Here is a 20,911-nt window from a genome sequence, read left to right as displayed (position 1 = left end):
GGCAAGAGTTAAAAGATGAGCTTGTTGGTCGGCGGTCGATGTGCGGTCGCGCGGCCAGTTAAGAGGCCTATGGAATCGAGTATGCTAGGATCGGGAGGCTGCGTGACTAGTCTGATCCAGTCGAACAGCAATAAGGAAAGATTGGTGAAGTAGAAACAAACAGAAGGTCCAGATGCTGAATGAAGGGCTCAATGACACTCCAACGATGAATGAAGCAAGCAAGTTCGTCCAACTAAACCAGCTCACCAAAAGCCGAACCGAAGAGAGAGAATGGTCAGAATGGAGGGGGAAAGGTTTAAAGAAACAGGCAGAGCCAAAAGCTGGAGCACCAGCGGTTGCAACAACGGACTAAGGCAGACAGACAGACGCCAGTTTGACAGGGGTTCGTGAGACCGGGTCCCTTGTTCTCGCAGCCCTGCTACATTGGGGTGTTATGGGTCAGGTACTCAATTGTAGCTCTTGGTGCTGCGAGAGCCAAGTAACGAATAAGCAGGCGGCAGCGTTCAAGATATTTGTTGATGCCACCTCTGGTAGCTGTGAGCTGGCTTCGGAAGCTTGCTACCTTGCTACCTTGCTACCTGTTTGCTACCTATCCTGGTGAGCTGCCTTGAGTTTGTTATGGGGGGGACCGTACATGCAGCTGGCGCTTGTCGGGAGCGCGATGGTTGGCGCGGTGGGAAACAAAGAGACGCGATAGTTGTTGAATAGGTGTTGTGTATGAGGTCTCAGAGAATTGCTTCGTCGATGGAATTGAAGCAATGCAATTCTTTGAGTAATCCAAAGACTGCGATTATGCCTTGACCAGATTTATGTTTGTGAATGGTTCACCAGATAGAACAGGAAAATATAGAATGTCGGAGAACGTGAACCAAAAGACGGTTGGATCATGAATGGGGCGTGGCCCAGCTGATGGAATATGGGAGGTGTGGATATCGATCAAGCTGGTAGCAGGAGGGGGCTCTGCGGCTAGGACGCAACCTGTGACACTCGATGCTCCTGGAGAGTACCTACTTAGCTAAAAGAGAGTACATACAGCCAAGACAATCTGAAAGTCTGAATTGTCTTGCCGAGACAAGGCAGCGAGCCGGTGGGCCAGTTGTGTGGATCAAGCCGCAGCCAAATGGGACCTAGAGAGGAGGGTGAAGTTGGGGGCCAGAGATGTTGACTTAAGTAGTTGCTGGGTTTCTCCTGAACAGTGAGACCAAGAAATTCTGCCGAGGTGATGGGTTGATGCTGATGAGTGCCAATACGGTCCCGAGATGGGTTTCCCAAGTGCTTTGAAAGGCTTGGATCTAAGCTCAATATATCAAGGTGTGGCAGAAGCCGTCAACTTGCAGCATCGGGGTGTTGAAATTGGATGCTTAGGGTGAATGGATGGAGCGGCTAATCATGAGCAGCCTGCCCTCCCGGACCACTTCAAGCGACTTTCAACAAGGTCTTCTTGTCTCTGGCTATTGTGCTGAGTACCTTACGGTAGAATAGGGTGTGGTCAACGCAACCTGTTGATGACTCCCCTGTGTGTATTGCAGTGACTCTTATCATGTAGAAGTCGATTCAATCCAATGATGGTGCTTGCTCAGGAATCCCGAATTGATTCAATTGCAGATGACATTAACACTGGTGGTGGGCTGAGAAAATACCTAGGTAAATATCTCTCAAGGAAACGGCTGACCTCAACACCGTCGTGTAAGTCTATAGCATTACCGTTGGTGGAAGGAGAGGCTGGCTAGGTAGCTGGTTGACGAATGGGCCATGGATCAGGGGACGGGAGGCCCACTATGGTTAGCACCTGCCCTACGTACAGATCTCAATCATCAGTGTTCCCGTGGTAGGCACAATCGATGCCAGCTACCTTAATCAAGCCAGGTGGCCGGCCGAGGTTAGGTATAGGGATAACTTCCACCTTCGGGCTGTCTTTTCATCCTTGAATCATTATTCCATATTTTTGTATAGCAGCATAAGTCAGTTGACAGCCCCTTCGTCCCAATTTGCCGATCATGCTAAACAACTGAAAGCAACTACTTCTGCAAGTATACCTGCCCGTCACTTTGCGCTCAACTTAACAGCTCTGCACCGCTACAAGATAACCGTAAGAGAGAACTTCCAGCCGCCCGTCCATGACAAGGAGCCAGTCAAACCCCAGACAGTTGGCCAGGGTGGATGGATCGTGGCTCCAAAACTCGTGGGGCATATTAAGAAAAGGACAGGCGTCGGCGCTTAACTCATGGTGGGACTGGCCAATCCTCCGAAGTCCCCCACTTGCATTGCTTCCACCAACGACCTGGAACTGGCCAATGCTATGCTTCGTGGTACTTTATGTTCGACAAGCTACAATACATACACCTCCGAGCTTTCCTCCCAAGTTCAGCTGTACAGGAATATGGGTACAGAGTCGTGCCATGTGCCATGGCCCGCTGCACGGCATCAACGGTACGGAATGTGACACCTAATGCTGTATACGTATTCAGCATGATCGACAACCTAAAATCGGAATCCCAACCGGCTTCATGTTTAGAAAGAACGTACTGTAGACTCTTGAATTTTGGGGACAACGCCCAACCTGATCTAGGGTTACTTTGTTTAAGAGCGTGTGCCGCGACTGATCATTCAGCTGGCTGACAGCGTCCGACTTAGATGCTTTATCAGTGACCCTCAAAAGATCTGTTGGTGCTACAGTCTCCATTGCTTTTCAAGTAATACTCCATCCAAATTACCTGAGGATGGAGTAGAACAACTCTGAGGTAGAATTCTTCGTTCGCTTCTATAGTTAGCTCGAGGAGTGGCCCCCTCTCCTCATTACTCCAGAAGTCAATGGCCATACGTACTACCCATTGTAATGCTAGGTCTTCGAGATGGTGCTTCTAAACGCCCTGGGCTCGCAGGGATACGACCAGGATATAGAACAAGCCAATCAACAACCCAAACCTCAGAACCCGGCGAACCCAGCAGTCTGGTCACGGCGGCTTTGGCAACGCTAAAACGAGCCGGTGGCCCCACCCGGGGTTGCAGTATGTCCTTTGTAATGCACAGTTCGCTTGCTCTGGAACATGGCAGGTAGTTCAGCAATGTCCAGATGCCAGCAGTTTGGCAAAGCAACAACATAAGATTCGAAAAGATTGTTAGAATATGCATGGGCTAGACCCTCTAGTCATTCTCTACCCCCCTGGCTTTTCAAGCCTAATCGCCATGGCCTCTAGAACCCATCACTCACTTACTGTCCGGCCACTTCAAGGGAGAACGGACGAAGTACACATAAACAATCACCTTCTGTTCGTTCTTGTTTATGACTGCCAGAGACCTAACACCATAATATGTGATTCTGTTCCAATTTAGAAAAAATGGCAAATCCATCCGCTTACAATCAGACCAACACTACTAGCCACCAGGCTCATGAAAACTAAAAGGAGGTTTCCAAAGCTCTTTAGACTGAACACTCGGCTAGGTTTACGGCAAGAGGAAAGCCTACGCGGCCAAGACTGTATTATTTGCTACTACCCATGAGGGGAAAAAACCCAGGAACTTGACCCTAAATGACGAAAAGGCTTAGGTAACTTGGCATAAATTTATGATACCTTTTACTGGGTTTATTTTAACACTCTATATTCAGGTCTGAGTTTTCTTACTTACCAAGGCCATGTTATGACAGACGGCATCGTCTGGGGTCTGAATCCTGTAGCCAATTTAGCGTGGTGATAACCTAACGCTTGTTGCGTTGTTTTAGTTATCACAGCGCTAGACAGATTCTCGGAATTGCATTAACGATCGCCAATCCATCCAGCCGGTGCGGGGACTCCCAGTCCTTGTTAAACGGTTGAATGTGTTGATGCACCCTTGACAGCTCCACGAGTTCACCTCGGAATTCTGAATGGTAAAAGCTTTGTGCTCCTCTAAGCCAGGGATCTTTCTCGATCCTTTTCTCGAACCCAAGAACAGGGTTGCGGTATGGGTTTACCCCTTCCGGAACACATCCCGCCGTCCACCGCCGTAGAGGTCAGAATATGCAGATGTGACCCAGCAAGGAGGGCTACGTACATCGCCAATACACAACATATGAAGATATGCTTTTAACATATTGAATAGATTCACGAAACACCGTGACAACAGCTTTGAGCCCGAAGTGAACTTCCGAGTACGCATGAGAAAGCCACGGAGGGAAGCACAGAATGCAGTGCATAAGCGCCAGCCTGACTAGACCTTTGACACTTTGACACTCTTCTCTTTGGCTCGAGGTTGTTTGTTTAATGTGTTGTACAACTTGATGACTCAAGCTTTCCACTTGCGGTAACCAGTCCGTCTGTGCTGCCTGTCTAGGATGAAGATCGTGTTGGTCGATCAGCATAAGAAAAAGAAAAATGCGGTTGTTGGCCAAGCTTGTTACTAGAACCAGGTCGCTTGTGTGTGGTACACAAGTGCTTTCCGACTGCATGAAGTATTCTGAATTGTCGTTACTATATCACAGCACATCTGTCCATGAAATACATCGTTACCCATGCACTTGCGGCCCGAACAGCCACACACACTAGACGGGGTAGACGGGCTCTTCCGAGCCAACGCCTCTTTGTCTTTCTTACATTGTCTGCTCCATGACTCTCTGAGATGTCTACGCCGCTGATAGCAGGGCGGCTTGAGGCACTCAATAGGTCGAGCGACCCAGCCAAGATTGGAAATTCATGACGGGCCTCAAAGAGAGATCACCCGCTAGTGTATTGGCCTTCAGAAACTCCCGGTCTCATGGAAACCAGGCCCAAGTCACAGGTTATGAGACTCAGGCATGGTAACTGGCTTGCATACAATTGCAAAGTAGTTCAAGAGCCGGAACTCAAATAATGGTTCTTGAGAAGAGGTAATTCTCGTGCTAATAAAACTACCATATAGACATCACCATCCTTATCACTCAAATAGCAAAAGGCCAGCCAAATTCTTAAGTATCTTTACGACAAGCTTTTTATTGCTTTGGATCCATAGATTAGGACAACCCTGTTGAATTGTTCTCGGTCTCGCTTCAGAAGGGAAACTGCATTCACTTTAGCTCCTGGTAGAAAGGTATCACGATGTAGAGTGAAAACGTCGCATTCCCCTACACCGTTGTCCAGTACTATTAGGGCAATAAGTTACAGGATCGACAGCAAAAGGGTAACCCTGCTATAATAGAACAGGTATAGACCCCAGGGACGCAAGAGCTTCAACCAACATCCGGATGTGTTGTCATCCTCGTTGGCCTTGCAAAAGGCTGTTGGCTCGATGCCATTGCACACTTCTGCAAGCTTTGAAGACAACCAACACATTTGAGTGAATTTTCGAGATTTTCAAGTGAGGCCATACCGTAGAGGCAAACAAGATAACTGAATTCCAACACCTGGTTAATCAGGTGAGACTGAGAATATGCGCGCCAGTTTAACTAGCCTCTTCTGGCTGCCCATAGATGTTGGCATGCTGTCTAACAAACATGGGCCATCTCCTGATTCTTGCTTGTTGTTCTTCGCCGCAACTTAACATCCACCGCTCTTTGCGCACAGGCCTCAGCAAGGGTGGGAGTCTTGCAGTTGTACTCCGTAGTCTGAGGATTAAATCCCAGTAGTCAATGGCATAGTGCCCTTCAGAGGCAAGAAAACTTAGGACCTCTATCTAGTAACGAAAAGAATTGGGTTTAGTTTAGTATTTCTTAGCAAGCCACTGTTAGACCGGTTGATTTTAGCACCCTGATTTCATGTTAGAAGTTTTCTTGCTCTGAGGAGTGCATAAGGACCTCCTGCCAAAAGGGAATACATGCAGGACCAAGGGCCGACCAAGAGCCAACCGCGTCTTATGGAGGGAAGCATGAGTAAGGATAGTGGAAAAGTTTCAGTGAAAACACTGATCAATATTGACATTCTCGAAAGTGTCTGTATAGGTCACTGTAGATTATGAGGACTCGTGCTCCCGTATTTGAAACTGATCAATTCATTGCCTTCCTTGCGCCGTCAAAGTGACATATTTCGGCAAGATTCCCTTAAACGCCAAACCATGTACAACCATTCTTTCGCTGCTTCTTTGCCACTACGCATTCTATGAGTATTGAACGCCAAGGTTCTGCTTCTTCTCGCTTCGTCCATCGGGAGTGTACCTAAAGAGGGTTAGAGATTGCGTATGGGATGGGATCTGGGTGGCCGTGTCGTACTTGAGAAGCTTCTCAATAAGATCAACGTGGGTCATGATCATGCGGCGGCAGCAGTATCGCTTCAGACCGAGCTCGTCCATAGCGTCGCTACGCTCGTTAGATTTCCAGCCGCATAAAGTAGAAAGTGCCAGCTTACCCATCGGTCTTACGGGGATCTGCGATCAGTTGAAGATAGCGCTCCCAGAGGTCACCAGTGACCTACGTTCCAAATTAGTAATCAGCATCTGGCGCGTCGCAGGTGAAGATCCTACCTTTCCACAGGAAAAGCATCGAATAGGAATAATCATTTTGATGTAATATCGTGAGTGCGCGGGTTCGTCAGATGCGTCCAGCAGAATTGCGACAAGAGCAGGAGGCACGTTACAAAGAAAGCTTGCGATAGTTCGGCGTTGCAGGAGGACTACCTACGAAAATAAATTCTAGCTCCGTTATTTTTCCGACGGAGCGCTTATCTTATCAGCACTTTTTTCGCAAGCGGGACCAAAATTTCTGCGAACCTTTACCCAGTAGAAGCGTTACCAGCAGGACAACCTCGTTACTTTCCTCTCCGTCGACGAATTGTTAAAAAAAAGTCGCAAGCACAAGAAATTGATCTCGTGCAGAGAGAAGAAGGTGGCGAAAATGGCTGGCCACAAGAGCCCTCGAACAAAAAACGACCCGACCAAGAAGCGCAAACGCGATGTGACGGAAAACGATTCAAGAACCAAGAGGCTAAGAGCTGAGCGAAAGGCGAACAAAATCAATGGAATTAAGCTCGAGAACGAAAGTGGAAATGGTGTGGTTACTGAGGTGAATGGTATCTCTGGAGCTTTGGCGGAGGCTGGAACTCGGGAGATTGAGATTGTTCGCCAGTTCGACAATGCAGAGGCAGGATGGCGTGTTTCGAAGCCCATGGGTGGTAGGATGCTTGATATCGATCCCGTATTGACGGAAAATGAGCAGTAAGTCTCATCAATGCTGGAACTGACCTAGCTAATATTCAAAGATTTCTCATTATTGCATACAACACCTCTATCCAGGTGTACTCGGCAGCCGATTCACTCCTTGTTCGACGAATCCCCATTACTGCAGCTGAACCCTCCGACGATAAGGCTGCAGCTTCCGCGCATATCGTTGCCATGAAACAGGCAAAGCAAAACTCCAATATCGTCTGGGTGGCTACCTCTGACGGCCGCGTCTGTGAAGTCGACTGGACAACCTCCAAGACCCCCGAATTCTTTCAGACCCAATCCAAGACTGCGACTGCCATGGCCCTCGTTACAAAAATGGTCTCTGGCAGAGTCCAGGAAATTATCTTTGTGGCAGAATCAGATAAAGCAAGCCGAATTGAGGTTGTCGCATATCCAGCCTCCACAACGGAGTTGGAGCACAAGGTTCTCTTCGTTATGAAGAAGCCTGGCAATGGCCTGCAGTTGCTTGAGACTAGTGAAGATGGCCACCTGATTGGCGCCATTAATGACCGCCTTTTCTTTGGCGTTCCATCACAGCGACAGTTCGATAACTTGGCTTCTTTGGATTACGAGATTTACACCTTCGATATTCCCGATTTGGTCAGCGCCCTTGACCTGAGAGTGTATCCTAGACCAGCGACGAGCGGAAAGAAATCGCGACAGGAAGCCGCTCCTGTTCTGGATATCATAGTTGGCGGTGCCCGTGGCTCAATCTACCTCTACCATGATGCGCTTGCTCGAAGTCAGGCGCTTGCAAAGTCAGGATCTGATAAGGAACCCATTCAAGCGCAAAACTTTCACTGGCACCGTAGAGCGGTGCACGCCCTGAAGTGGTCGCGTGATGGTACGAATCTACACTGCCCATGGAATATCGAGAACTGTACTGACATATCACAGGTAATTATGTAATTTCAGGAGGTTCTGAAAACTCTCTCGTTCTATGGCAAATGGACACCGGAAAGAAGGATTTTCTTCCCCATCTTTCTGGCAGCGTGGAGAACATCACAGTTTCTGCCAATGGCTCCTCATATGTTGTTCACCTCGACGATAACTCAGTCATGATTATTTCTACCGCTGAGATGAAGCCTACAGCATATATCGCTGGTATCCAGTCGGCCGCTATCAACGTCACTACACCCAAGGATCTTCTCGTTCAGCGAACATGGACAACGCCTGCGAGCGTACAGCGACCTATCCCAGCTGCCATTAGCCCTACTGATCAGTCGAGATTACATGTCTGTGTTGGTAATGGCAGGCAGGCTACTATGTCAGGAGGGTTCTCAGCACCTCTGCTTCAGACCTTCGATCTTGAGACCTTTCGAAGCGTCTCCAAGCAAGCTTTGGCTCGTACACAGCCAACAGATGTCAACATCACGAACAAGGGCCACCCTATCGAAGAGCCCGTCATTACTCACTTAGCTTTCTCAGCTGACGGAGCGTGGCTTGCTAGTGTTGACACCTGGGAGCCATCACAACGAGATTTGGAGAACGTTATCAGCGATGCCAAGGACCAGTTTATTCAAGAGCGACGAGAGGTGTATCTCAAGTTCTGGGAAGCACAAGAAGGCGAGGACCAGATTGCCCTTGTCTCCAGGATCAATGCCCCTCATGCTACAAATCGCAACGAGGCAGTTCTCGACTTAGCCTCGAACCCTGTTTCGACATGCTTCGCAACTATTGGTACTGATGGCAATGTTCGATTGTGGCGCCCCAAGACAAGATCTCAGAATGGAGTTGTAGTGAAGGGGCCTAACGGTCGCGAGGTCTTCACTTGGAGCTGCTCTCAGATTATTGCTGTGGGTGACGGCATTCCTCAAGACGGCGTGATCGATCTCCCTGAGTCCGGTGTTGTTCAAGAGCCCCAGGGAAGTATCGCTTTCTCGGAAGATGGCTCAACTCTCTTCGTGGCTTTCGGAACAGCTGGCTCCGGTGTGATCTACTTGATTGATGCTGCGTCAGGCGATGTGGTTAAGACCCTCGAAGGCCAATGGAAAGGTCAATTGCGATCTATCCGTGCCCTTTCGCCTTTTGTCATTATCCTATCAGATGAACTGCGCGTTTACGACGTTGTCAGTGATGAGCTACGATATGGCGTTGTGATACCACAATCCAAGGCCAATGCTCTTCTTCAGCTGGCTGTCGATCACACTTCCGGTCACTTTGCCTTAGCTCTACCAGCTAACGAGGGTTCTCTCCTTGCAGTTTTCCAGCCTGAGTATATCGAGCCCCTATTGGTGCGTAGCACGCCTCAAAGGATCGTCAGCTTGGTTTCTGCTCCTGAGACAAGTGGTTTCATCGCTTTAGATGATGCTGCTCAAGTCTGGGTGGTTGCCGAGGGGTCAGACCCTTCATCTCTTGCAACCGTCCAGCCTCTTGAGGACCTCCGCCTCGAGGGCACTGATGTTAATGGCAATGAGACTGATCTTCTTGATGAGGATGAGGATATGGCAAGCGACGTTGACGATGCAGAAGCCGAGCCTGTGGCTGAACCTCAAGATGTCGAGATGGAAGATGATGACTCTCATCCAAGCGTGATTCAACAACAGCATCTAGCCGACATCTTTGACGCTGCACCAGCATTTGCTGCGCCTCCGATCGAGGATTTGTTTTACAAGGTTACGGGCCTGCTCGCGACAAAGCCCCTTTCGGCATTATGAAGGGAAGAAATTGGTATATAATAAGGCATATTTAAAAAGCTAGAATGTTTTTTGTTACAGAGGAGTATGTATAAATCAAACTAGACAGTCATGGTCTAGTCGCATGTGGTCTTGGGAAGTTAGATGATCGCAGCGCCGGCGTTGAGTAGGTCTGGAATACTAGCTATTCACTCAGTTTGTATATGCATCTAGAGTATGGCCGACATCGGCGTGATTGAAAGAAGAGGCAATCGCCAAACTAGCCCGGCATCTCTCGGGAATCGGTTGCAGATGCGGGGACGGGGCTTGATTTGGAGACGAAGGAGAAGAGGAGAAAAAGGTGTATTCGGATGGACCAATCGCGCCATAGTAAGGTAATCAATCAGTCAGTCGATCTATTGACTTGGTTATGACAACCTTGGAGGGAAAGATACCAAGTTATCTATCAACAAGTTACAACATTAAGTCTTTTACTACCTACTTTACTTTGCTTGTTTAACTTGGCATATAGAAATGTCGTTTACATCTATTCCAATTCTGGACCTAGCTGCGGCTAAGGACCCTGCTACTAAGCCTCAGTTTCTAAAGGAACTTCGCCATGCCTTGATGGAAGTTGGCTTCTTGTATCTCAAGAATGTTGGCATCTCGGATGAGTTGTTTCAGAAGATCATTGAACTTGGAAAGGGTTTCTTTGAAATTCCTGAGGAAGAGAAGTGAGTGTTAATGAGTGACATTGATTATCATGATCTGATGGTCCACTGACTCGTCACAGACTTAAGATTGAGATGAAGAATGCGCCCTCTTTCCTAGGCTACTCTCGTCTCTCAGCGGAGATCACAGCTGGAGAAATTGATCATCGTGAACAAATCGATCTCTCAACAGAGCATCCTATCCCTGGGCCCGATGCTCCTCTATATCGTAACCTTCTAGCACCCAATCAATGGCCATCTGAGGACTCGTTGCCTGGGTTCCGCAAAGTGTATACAGACTACATGGAGCGCATGGGCAAAATCTCAATTCAGTTTACATCTCTCATCGCCGAAGCCATTGAACTTCCCAGCGACGCCTTTAATAAATACTTTGATCAAGATCAGCAACACAAGCTCAAGATTGTCAAGTATCCCGATGCGAAGGAACTTGGCATCGAAGGAAACGTGCAGGGCCAGGGTGTAGGTCCTCACAAAGACAGCATGCTTACTAGCTATCTCCTCCAGGCGACATCGCACAAGGGTCTTCAAGTACAGAACGTCCGAGGTGATTGGATTGATTGCGAGCCGCGGGTAGGAACCCTTGTCGTTGCTATCGGCCAAGGCTTAGAGGCACTTACACAAGGTGTCTGCGTCTCTACAACACATCGTGTCCTCTCCCCCGCTGCTGGCTCAGGTGCACGCTTCTCTATCCCTTTCTTCCAAGGCGTACGTATGAGCGCTGAGTTTGAAGATCTGGAGAAAGTTGGCGTTGGTCTTGTACCAGAGGACGTACGGGAGCAGCGTCGCAAGATTGTGGAGCGCAATGGCGGGCGTATTGATGATGTCGAGTTCACATTCCGAGCTGGCGGTGCTTCAAAGACGCTTGGTGAGGCAACATTGCGAAATCGAGTCAAGAGTCACCCTGATGTTGGAGAACGCTGGTATCCTGATATTCTGGCTAGCATCCGTGAGGAACAGGCAAAGGCTAAGCAGCAGAAGGAGGCTGCGGCACCAGTCGTGGAAGCGCCCCAAAAGGCTGTAGAGGCTCATTAGGTACCGGTAGTGGGTGGAAGACACAGGGAAATTACAAAAATATGCAAAAAAAGAGCCGTGTAAAATTTGTATTCATCATGAGTCTTGATCTCGTCTTGTCTCGTCTTGTCTTGTCTCGTCTCTCCGTTCTCGTCTAGGCCATCGCGCCACAGTACGCCTCGCTTCGCTAAACATTTACCCATTTCCAGTTGTTTTCTTGACTTTTCTCTTCTCGTACGATACCATCATGTCAACACCTCGTGTGTTATGGGGTCTATGCGACTTGGACGTTGGGGAAGCAGTCGGCAATGGTCTTGCTGTGCTTGTTCTCGGCATGCTCTTTTAGACTGGAGAGGAAATATTAGTTAGGATGATGGAGAAACAGAGGAGATAGGTGGGTATTTTGGTGGACATACGCAGGGGCCTTTGTGGTCTTGAGGAAGGTAGATTTGCAGATCTGGCACTGAATATCACAAGCCTTCTCGTTCTATTTGGTCATGTTAGCTAAAGAGACACGAAACTCTAGAGTACAATCTGTAAACTCACCACCTTGAGCTGCGACTTGGCAGTGTTCTTGTCCTTAGCATTGCGCTCGCGCTTCTGTTGAGCCTTGGCGCCCTGAAACCTCCATGTCAGCACAAGGTATCGTTTATGATGGCATCTGAATCCTCTTAGCTTACGTTACCCATGTTAGCGACTTGGACTGGTTGTGAGGAAGAGGAGAGGGTGTGTTGCGTTATGTGGACTAGGAGAATTCGGTATAGACTTGGCGGTGTTGGAAGGTCAGAGGTGTAAGTGAGTGAGTAAGAAAGAATTAATTAAAAGAGGATGGATTGGACTGGATGCGATTATGCAGAAGAAAACCCGTAAAAACGGAAAACGGAGGGGTCGCCTTTTTTCTTCTTCTTTTTTTCTTAGTTGTCGCCCTTTTCGGACAGGCCGTTATCTAACCGGTCTCAAGGTCTCGACCGTTCCATTCAGGGTGGCATCAACGGGCATTAACAGAGGCTAATAAGGATCTAGGGATACAGTAACAGAACATAAAACACCGAACCTTGACATAGGGTGTCAAAATAAACTAAGTAAAGAGTCCCCTAAGCTTAGGCTAAATTTACCTAAAGATTTTGTTCACTTAGGGTTACGGTCCTGAGTTTTTTTTCCTCCCCTAGGACCTAGGTAGCTAAGGCAGAAACTGTAATCTATTTATGTTACAGAGTTGGTGTCACCGCCATCTCAGAGCCGTTCTAGAGCCGTTCTTGATTACTTGTATTCGATGTGGTCAAATGTCACGAAATACACTTTTACTAAGTCACAGCTGAATATAGCCTCTAAATGCATAGGTACCTAACCACTTTTGGTAGCTCTTAGGCTCTGAACACTTTGCACCACTCATCATCAACATCACTGTCAGCGTCCCTACCAAACCATGACTGGCAAAAGCTTCGAAACTGACTCATACGAGCATCAACTCTCTGTAAACTAGCCTTTGCTTATTCACTTCCCCGAATCTTGCTGAGTAGTGGAGAATCCTGGGTTGAGCTACTGTGCTGTGCCTTGAGCTAGTGTAGGTTCTCGTCGATCGTACTGAGCTGACATCTTGCTGGCCTAAGCCCTACCAATTGCGAGAATCCCGCTTAGATAGAAGTCAAGATATGCTTCATCTGCTCCAGTTCAAGGCTATTACACAGCTAGGGCTGCTAAGCGGGCAACCTCTAGTTTACCGCTGGCATTCATAGCAACGAGGATTCGAAGGATCGCCTACAATACATCATATTATGTACAAAGCTTCAAATCAGGATAAATCAGGATTATTAAACTTCCTTTCTATCAAATTAAGATGCTCAGCAATGCAGGCTCTCGTCTAGACGTCCATTGTCCGCCAAAAACGACGCCACGTACCGCCAATGGCGCTATACAGGACAGCCTAAACGCCCGTTCTTTCAGCTTCACACAAACAACTCCGCATCCAATTTGATAGCTCGTCTGGCCATCCAAACCGAGTAAGGTGTAGAACCCATATTGGTATCCAACACTATACGTGTAGTTGGTGCTGAGGTGAGACGGCGACTCTTGATGTCGGACAACCGGCCCTGTACAATAGTATATAAGGCTCCTGCAAAGCATGATAGAATACAAACACACACACACACACACACACACACCATTATTAAGAACATTCACTTTTCCAGTAACCAACTATGACCCAAACCAAGTTCTCATCGTTGAGCACCAAGCTAGTTCAGGGGCGTCTTCTACTTCCTGGAGATGAGGGATTCGAGGAGAGCCTCCAACGATGGAGTCTTACCTGTGTAAAGCCTGCCGTACGTCAAACCGTCGTGGCTCCCCAGCTACCAGCTAATCAATCCACAGGCCGCTGTAGCCCAACCCAGGACTGTTGAAGAAGTCAGTGAGGTCGTCAAGTTTGCAACATCCAATGGCATTAAATTCAATGTCAAAGGAGGCGGTCATAGTACTTCGCAAACTTCCTGCGCTCCCTCACCCGAGGGCATGGTCCTGGACCTCTCTCTTATGCGTGATGTCTCGGTAGACACCGAGGCAAACACCGTCTCCTTTGGGGGAGGTTGCTTATGGAAAGACATTGACGAGGCACTCTGGCCTAAAGGTCTAGCTACGGTTGGCGGAACTGTCAGCCATACTGGCGTTGGAGGCCTTATCCTGCATGGCGGCTATGGCATATTGTCTGGTATCCACGGTTTGGCCATCGACGTCTTGCTTTCGTGTCAAGTCGTCCTAGCCGATGGAAGCATCGTAACTGCATCCTCCACCGAAAACGCAGATCTCTTTTGGGCTCTACGAGGCGCTGGCAGCAGCTTTGGCGTGGTTACCCAATTCACCAGCAAGATATTCCCGCAGGGTGATATCTGGGGCGGCATGGCTTTCCTCCCTCCCACGGCTCTGCTTGCAGTGATCAAGTTTCTCAACCACTGGGGAGAGACAAACGACGGCACGCAAATCTTCCTCACGGGCTACACTTATGCTCCCCCTGGCCCAGACCCCAACGCGCCTAGGCCCCTCGTTATCCTAGTTCAAATGGCACAGATTGGGCCTAATCCAGAGGACGATGGCCAGAAATATTTCGCTCCTATACTAGAGCTCGAGGCATTGATGAAGCAAGTTGGGCCTATGCCATATCCTATGATCAACCAGGGCGCAGATGAGGTCTTTGCAAAGGGTAGTAGATACCTGTTTGGTGGCGCCAATTTTACTCTTCCCATGGAGATTTCCACCGCCGAATCAATCCGTGATAAATTCACGGGGTTTGTCGAGGACACGCCGGGTACCGAGGGCTCTGTTGTCATGATAGAGTGCATTCCCCAGAAAGCCATTCGAACGATCCCAGTTGAGTCAACATCCTTCAACTCACGAGGGAACTACTACAATGTTGGCATCAATTACAAGTGGATGGATGAGAGTCTTGATACCAAAATCCGCCAGTTCAATCGTGGATTCCAGAAGTCGATCCGCGAGCTTGGATACGACGACAAGACCTTGTCAGACGGCATTGGCCACTATCTGAACTATGTGAGTACTGAGACTATCTCAGCTGAAGAAGCATTTGGTTCAAACTCGAAGCGCTTGAGGGGGCTGAAGAAGCAGTATGATCCAGAAAATGTATTTGACAAGCTGTGGAAACTGGTTGGTGAGGTTGAGGATAATAACTGGATTGCCTAAGGGGCCAAAGGTGTATTCTCTGTTAATGAATAAGCCACTCAAGGCATCTTGCCACAGAAGTAGTCCTATTTTTTAGGAATGAATTTAACGGTAGCTTGGAAAATGATGTAGTTTTGTGGAATTAATAAGGAGGTGAATCAATTAGAGAGATGCCTAAGTTTCCTTGCCTCCCCTTGTATCGATATTAGCAGGCATACCTTAGAGAATAAGAAAATATTAGACTGTATTTTAAGATATTAAGATAAACTAGTTGTAAGATATCATAGACTTCGTAAAGATGTCCTAAATTCATACCAATCTATTCATCCGCGTCTTTTTATCATTTAGGATTAAGGTCTTGAGGTTTCTTTCCTCCCCTGGGCATGATCGTGCACCGTGCGAATTGAACTGTCTAGTTCCATCGCGTCGCGTCTCTCCAAGACACTTCGTTCGTCTTAGCATCTTCTCCTCAATCTCTATGCTCGTCTCTCCTAACACTCGACTCTCCTACCTTAGCCTATCATTGAAAGCCGCAATCTCGAAACAAGGCTTTTTCAAGTCTCTCGCTCTGTCCTCTCTTGTAAAAGGGCATCTTTTCACTGTGTCAAATTATATCAGCACTATGGCATCCGCGCTGAGCATTACCTCTGCCAACAAGATCAGCCTTGAAGAGTTCAAGCGAGTTCTCAAGCAATACCCGGCTCTCATCAAAAGAGTGTCAGATGGAAAGGGTGGTAAGTGAGCAAAAAAGATATCAAGGATGCCACTTCATACGAATATCGGCTAATCAATATCAACCAATAGCCAAAGGTGGCCAGAGAACGCTGCAAGAACTAGACAATTATCGATACAACGATGCATTGGATGCCTTCAATTCTAGCGCGGAAAGTCGCCCAATGAAGCTAGACGACATCAAGAACCTCGTGGAGTGGAAGTTGTGAGTCCAAGTCTACCCACCTGTGCCAGAATCGCCATTTACTAATACAGATCAGACGCCATGGGAAGTTCAGGCCAACACTCATGAATCTGGTCTCATCTAATGATGCAAACGATGCTCAGGAAATTGTAAAGCAAGCTCTCAACGCTTACGAAAAGGATGCCGACATAGAAGCCGCCTTGGGTGTATTAACAAAGCTTCGAGGTATTGGCCCTGCAACTGCATCCTTGCTTTTGGCTGTTCATGATCCGACACGGGTCATATTCTTTGCCGACGAGGCGTTCTGGTGGCTATGCTGCAATGGGAAGCAGAGCCCTATCAAGTATAACGCCAAAGAGTACCGTATGCTGTGCTCCAAAGTCGACGATCTACGGGACAGACTCGACGTGCAAGCAAGTGACGTGGAGAAAGTGGCCTATGTCTTGATGAAGCAACCGGCTCAGCCGGATCAATCCCATAATGTGGCACCACCGAAAGAGGCCAGACGCATCACAGCGCCCATGGCAGCGAAGAAGGAAAAGAAGAGAAAGGTTAATTCAAATGCCGAAATAGTAGAGGGTGCAACCCATGAACAACCGTCACTTCGTCGATCCAAACGTGTCAAGATCTAGTGCTTCAGCTTCAGTCGCAAGGGAAAACAAAACGACTCGAGTCACAGCAACAAAACCACAAAGTTATTCTGCACGCATTTATTTTTTTTGCAAAAGTGCAAAGAATGATGCTCACAATTCAATACCACCATTTCAAACCGTATGCATGCTAGGTCCATGATACCAAGCTGTAAGACCAAACGGTTATACCTTACACCTAATCGTTTTGATAACACACCACAACTCACCCCAATAAGCAGTCAAAACGACAACCTCAGAGGACCGGGTATCCGGCCCGTATAGCGTGTGTATCCGAAGAATACCAAGCTCCCATCCGAAGAAATTCCGCATGACGACAATTCCTCACAATGAAATCAACGACTTAACGCTCAAAGAGGCCGTGGACCGTCACGCGCAGCGTTCAGACACGTTTGCGGACCATGCAAACGTGGTTATAAAACAACCATACTCCACACTGGCACACAGAATGTCAGGTTTCCCTTCCTCGGAGAAGATGCTTGAGCTCTTACCTTTGCTGTTCCAGTAGTGTCCCTCGATTGCCACATTTACTCCAGTATATATCTGTGGTTCAGCTGGTGCGGGTGGTTAGGATAGCTCAACGTTATCTTTTATTCCCACTACCCACAATCAACTTCTCAAAAGTTCTCACCATGGCTCCAAAAGGCCACCGGCATGGCCCATCAAGTAGCATGTTTGCTCAGATTACTGAGCCCATACCTCTCCCTACTCGCTTTGCCCGAATCAAGAGAGATTTGGTTGAGGGTAAAGAATCTCAGATCAAGAGTTCATGGATAAGACTGCTTGTCAAGTTGAACACTGAAATCGACATCATCGCCAAAGCCGGCTCGGATATCTACCCATCTATTGATTTTAACGATCTCAATGACTCTTCAGTTGCAAATGACTTTTCTTCAAGACTCAAGGAACGAGGTGTCGCTGTTATTCGGAACGTAGTTCCTCATGATCTGGCTGCGAAATGGAAGGCAGATACCGAGGCTCACTTAGGAGACCTTCAGGCGCAACGATTGCCTACCCACGATCCGCATCTTTACGGGGTTTATTGGTCTCCTGGGCAGATCAAATCTCGAGCCCATCCGAACGTTCTCTATACTCAACGTTTCCTAATGAATTTATGGCACTCGTCTGAGCCGGAAGCGCTTGTGAGCCCCAATTTCCCCATCAGCTATGCCGACCGCATGAGGGTCAGGAGACCTGAGGATGAGACATGTTCCCTCAGTGTATATGTTGACGGAGGAAGCGTGGAGCGTTGGGAGCCGGATGGCTATGGTTCAGCAGCGACCTATCAACCCATTTGGGATGGTCGTTGGGAGGATTGGGATCCATGGGAAAGCAGCACTCGACTGAAAGTGACAAGCGATTTATACAATGGTGACGGCTCATGCAGCGTCTTCCGCATGTTTCAGGGCTGGGTAGCTTTGAGTGAAGTTCCATTTGGCCATGGCACCCTTCTCTTATGTCCCATGATCCGACTCACAACTGCATATCTTCTTCTGCGGCCCTTTTTTGTGCCTAAAGACTCCTCACCGGCAAGCCCAGACTTTCTTACGCCAGGGAACTGGATCCTTGAAGAGCCGCCTTCCTCTGTGATTCAAGGTGCATTGCCGTCTTACCCACAGGAGCTCAATGATGCATTACACCCTCATCTACAGCTTCATCGGAGCATGATCCCCATACCAAAACTTGACCCTGGTGATTACCTTGTCTGGCACTGCGATACCGTCTACGCCCTTGATCGTCTCCGTCGCCCAGACATCCCTCCTACAACAATCATTTATCTTCCAGCCTGTCCATTAACTCAGACAAATGCCCTATATCTTGCTCATCAGCGCAAGGGTTTTCTGCATGGGGAAGCCGGCCCCGACTTTACCGGAGCACCTACGGGCGATGTCAATATCGGAGGAGAGCAGGCCATTAGAGAGGTTGGTGAGGCAGGCGGTCTAGACGGCATGCGTGCAATGGGGTTATTGCCCTGGGATGAGGATGAAGCTCAAGATGACTTTGAGTATGCAGTATTGGAAATGGCAAATGGTGTATTATTTCCAGAAAAGTATGATGGGGCCTACTGATACAGTTGTCTGAACAAGGCAGAACAGTGCGAATTTGTAAGTTATTTGGTCGGACACATCGCATGTAATCAAGAACAGCATGATGTTTGAATAGTGATATAGCAATTCGCATGCGAGACCTTGGTGATAACCCATACCACCAAGGCACCCATCATCCACATCCAACATCACAATTCTATACATAAAGAAATTCCTAATACAATCTCAAATGGTCGATCGTCCTGTCCGCGTCCGATCGCCAGCTTTGCGCCGGTGCTTAATCCAGTAACCGTTAACGCTATTTTACATCTTGCACTTCATTTGCCTCCAGGTCTGGTGCTGTTTTATATGCCCTGACAGGCTCAGACCGAGTCTCTTCTCTTCCGCCCAGGCAAGTCAACAATAGATCAGGTGCCGATATCCCTGTGTGGGCGATCTCTTCCTTTGGAGCGACATAAAACATACGCGCCTTAGATGCCCTTTCTGGACTCGCCAGTTTTTTGGGTAGCAGCGTACTTGTCGCTAAGCTCATCGTAGCTCTTGTGGAGTTGCTCGCTCTGCTTCTTCAGGGTCTTGAGGTCCTGATCCTTCTGCTCAAGCTCCTTTCGGAGGCGGGCAAGCTCACCGGGCTTGCCGGCAACGGCAAGCTTCTCAGCCTCCTTGGTATCGCTCTTAGTACCCTCGTAGGCGCGGACCTTGTCCTCCAGACGCATCACCTCGAGGATCATAACGTAGGTGCGGTTAAGGATGAGCGAAAGGAAGAGGGTGAAGCCGCAGAGGTACATGTTGCGCTGGGAGTAGAACTTGCGGGCTTGGACTTCGAGGCGCTCGTGACCCATAACGGCGGCACTGCAATCGAGTTAGTGATGTGCCCACTGGCTATGCCATGGTTGCTTGGGGTAACATACCCTCCTCCCTGCTTGGACTGTTCGGAGGCGGCGGCGAGCTCGAGCTGGACGCGGTAGACACGGTTGACACTGTCGATAAAGAGAATTAGGATAAAGACAAAGGTGATCTTCATCCAGTATTGAATCTTTGCGACAACGGGGTTCTCGGAGATGAAGCTGTATGTCTTGTTAGCCGCTGGTAAAGACGCCTAAACCTCGTGTTTGACGCACGTGAAGATCTTGCGCTTAACGTTAAAGGGCATGGGAACGATCAGGAGCATGAAAAGCGCCATCTCGAAGACGAGAAGCATAAAGACCTAGTTGAATCAGTTAGAAACTCCATTTGGCTAACTAGGTGATTGAAGCTCTTGACAAAGGTACAGGCAACGTACGAGAGTATAGTAGAGCGTCATTGTGACGGCGGTGACGAGGGGTGAACAAAAAGTGAGATATAGGAAGATTGAGAAGCTCAAAAGAGAGTGTGAGGAGAGGTTCAGTCGTGGAGTGTTGTTGTGTTATGAGAAAGGGAGGAAATGACTCGGTTGCGATGGTCTTCGTATTTGTATGTAAAGTGAAAAGAGAAACAATGACAAAGGTGGTCAGTTGGACCTGAACCTGGCAGAGCTGTTGTGCACCTAGGTATCTTGTTCCTTCCCGCTTTTGAATCGACAACGTCATCGCTTGTGGCTGGAGCCTACTGGACGCTAATGGTGGGATGTGGGGCATAGTCACTGAAGCTGAAGAATTTAGTGGCCTAAGTGGCCCCCCAGAAAGCAAGAAAGCATGATGCCTTGAGATAGGGGTCAAAATAAACCTAGCAAAGAGTCCCGTAAGTTTAGGCTAGGCTTGCCTAAGCATTTTCTTCGCTTAGGGCCAAGGTCCTCAGTTTTCTTTTCTCCCCTTCGTGGCTTACATCTGCATACACAAAAAGGGCACTAGTGCGGATCTATTTAATGAATTATGAAGACATAACTATTGATAGAGGTGGATGTTCTTTCATAAAGATGATATCAAAGCATTCTGTCTTGAAGAGTCGAAACATTGTACGTAAGGTACCGAGTCAATTGAGGAGCATCCATTCGGTATACCTTTTACACCCATAACGCAAAGCACCAGAGCCAATTGCGTCCTTGAGACTTATATATTCTGTAATACTACTACTCCTGCAACAACTGTCTTCCGACTAAAACCAAGCCTGTCAACCAAACCCAGAAATTTCCATCCTAGTTTGTGCAAGACTGTATACTTGTGATGTCCCCATTATCCTACAATGA

At 48.2% G+C, this 20,911-nt stretch overlaps 8 protein-coding genes across 8 annotated transcripts; 5 read left to right on the top strand and 3 right to left on the bottom strand.

The window, feature by feature from the left end:
- Nucleotides 1-6,045: 6,045 nt before the first annotated feature.
- Nucleotides 6,046-6,444, bottom strand: RPB10 (DNA-directed RNA polymerase II subunit L; the record flags this gene model as incomplete). The annotated part of the gene is made up of 3 exons (XM_044819071.1): nucleotides 6,046-6,244; nucleotides 6,294-6,355; nucleotides 6,409-6,444. The coding sequence occupies 3 exons, from the start codon at nucleotides 6,442-6,444 to the stop codon at nucleotides 6,046-6,048; spliced, it is 297 nt and encodes a 98-aa protein (XP_044686773.1).
- A 334-nt stretch (nucleotides 6,445-6,778) lies between these two features.
- On the top strand, nucleotides 6,779-9,764 carry J7337_001328 (uncharacterized protein; the record flags this gene model as incomplete). The annotated part of the gene is made up of 3 exons (XM_044819070.1): nucleotides 6,779-7,098; nucleotides 7,143-7,951; nucleotides 8,005-9,764. 3 exons carry the CDS (start codon nucleotides 6,779-6,781, stop codon nucleotides 9,762-9,764), a joined length of 2,889 nt encoding a protein of 962 aa, XP_044686772.1.
- Nucleotides 9,765-10,256: 492 nt separating this feature from the next.
- On the top strand, nucleotides 10,257-11,485 carry J7337_001327 (uncharacterized protein; the record flags this gene model as incomplete). Its single annotated transcript, XM_044819069.1, has 2 exons — nucleotides 10,257-10,456; nucleotides 10,516-11,485. The coding sequence occupies 2 exons, from the start codon at nucleotides 10,257-10,259 to the stop codon at nucleotides 11,483-11,485; spliced, it is 1,170 nt and encodes a 389-aa protein (XP_044686771.1).
- A 253-nt stretch (nucleotides 11,486-11,738) lies between these two features.
- Nucleotides 11,739-12,153, bottom strand: J7337_001326 (uncharacterized protein; the record flags this gene model as incomplete). The annotated part of the gene is made up of 4 exons (XM_044819068.1): nucleotides 11,739-11,811; nucleotides 11,881-11,951; nucleotides 12,011-12,082; nucleotides 12,145-12,153. 4 exons carry the CDS (start codon nucleotides 12,151-12,153, stop codon nucleotides 11,739-11,741), a joined length of 225 nt encoding a protein of 74 aa, XP_044686770.1.
- Nucleotides 12,154-13,662: 1,509 nt separating this feature from the next.
- On the top strand, nucleotides 13,663-15,157 carry J7337_001325 (uncharacterized protein; the record flags this gene model as incomplete). Its single annotated transcript, XM_044819067.1, has 2 exons — nucleotides 13,663-13,785; nucleotides 13,835-15,157. The coding sequence occupies 2 exons, from the start codon at nucleotides 13,663-13,665 to the stop codon at nucleotides 15,155-15,157; spliced, it is 1,446 nt and encodes a 481-aa protein (XP_044686769.1).
- Nucleotides 15,158-15,758: 601 nt separating this feature from the next.
- Nucleotides 15,759-16,684, top strand: J7337_001324 (uncharacterized protein; the record flags this gene model as incomplete). The annotated part of the gene is made up of 3 exons (XM_044819066.1): nucleotides 15,759-15,870; nucleotides 15,941-16,073; nucleotides 16,129-16,684. 3 exons carry the CDS (start codon nucleotides 15,759-15,761, stop codon nucleotides 16,682-16,684), a joined length of 801 nt encoding a protein of 266 aa, XP_044686768.1.
- A 650-nt stretch (nucleotides 16,685-17,334) lies between these two features.
- J7337_001323 (uncharacterized protein) lies at nucleotides 17,335-18,771 on the top strand (the record flags this gene model as incomplete). The annotated part of the gene is made up of 1 exon (XM_044819065.1): nucleotides 17,335-18,771. One exon carries the CDS (start codon nucleotides 17,335-17,337, stop codon nucleotides 18,769-18,771), a length of 1,437 nt encoding a protein of 478 aa, XP_044686767.1.
- Nucleotides 18,772-19,220: 449 nt separating this feature from the next.
- On the bottom strand, nucleotides 19,221-20,050 carry J7337_001322 (uncharacterized protein; the record flags this gene model as incomplete). Its single annotated transcript, XM_044819064.1, has 4 exons — nucleotides 19,221-19,599; nucleotides 19,659-19,814; nucleotides 19,869-19,954; nucleotides 20,030-20,050. 4 exons carry the CDS (start codon nucleotides 20,048-20,050, stop codon nucleotides 19,221-19,223), a joined length of 642 nt encoding a protein of 213 aa, XP_044686766.1.
- Between the last annotated feature and the right edge of the window lie 861 nt (nucleotides 20,051-20,911).

This window comes from Fusarium musae, chromosome 1, assembly GCF_019915245.1.
Source record: "Fusarium musae strain F31 chromosome 1, whole genome shotgun sequence".
NCBI classification, from domain to species: domain Eukaryota; kingdom Fungi; phylum Ascomycota; class Sordariomycetes; order Hypocreales; family Nectriaceae; genus Fusarium; species Fusarium musae.
This window is presented reverse-complemented; position numbering and strand designations above follow the sequence as displayed.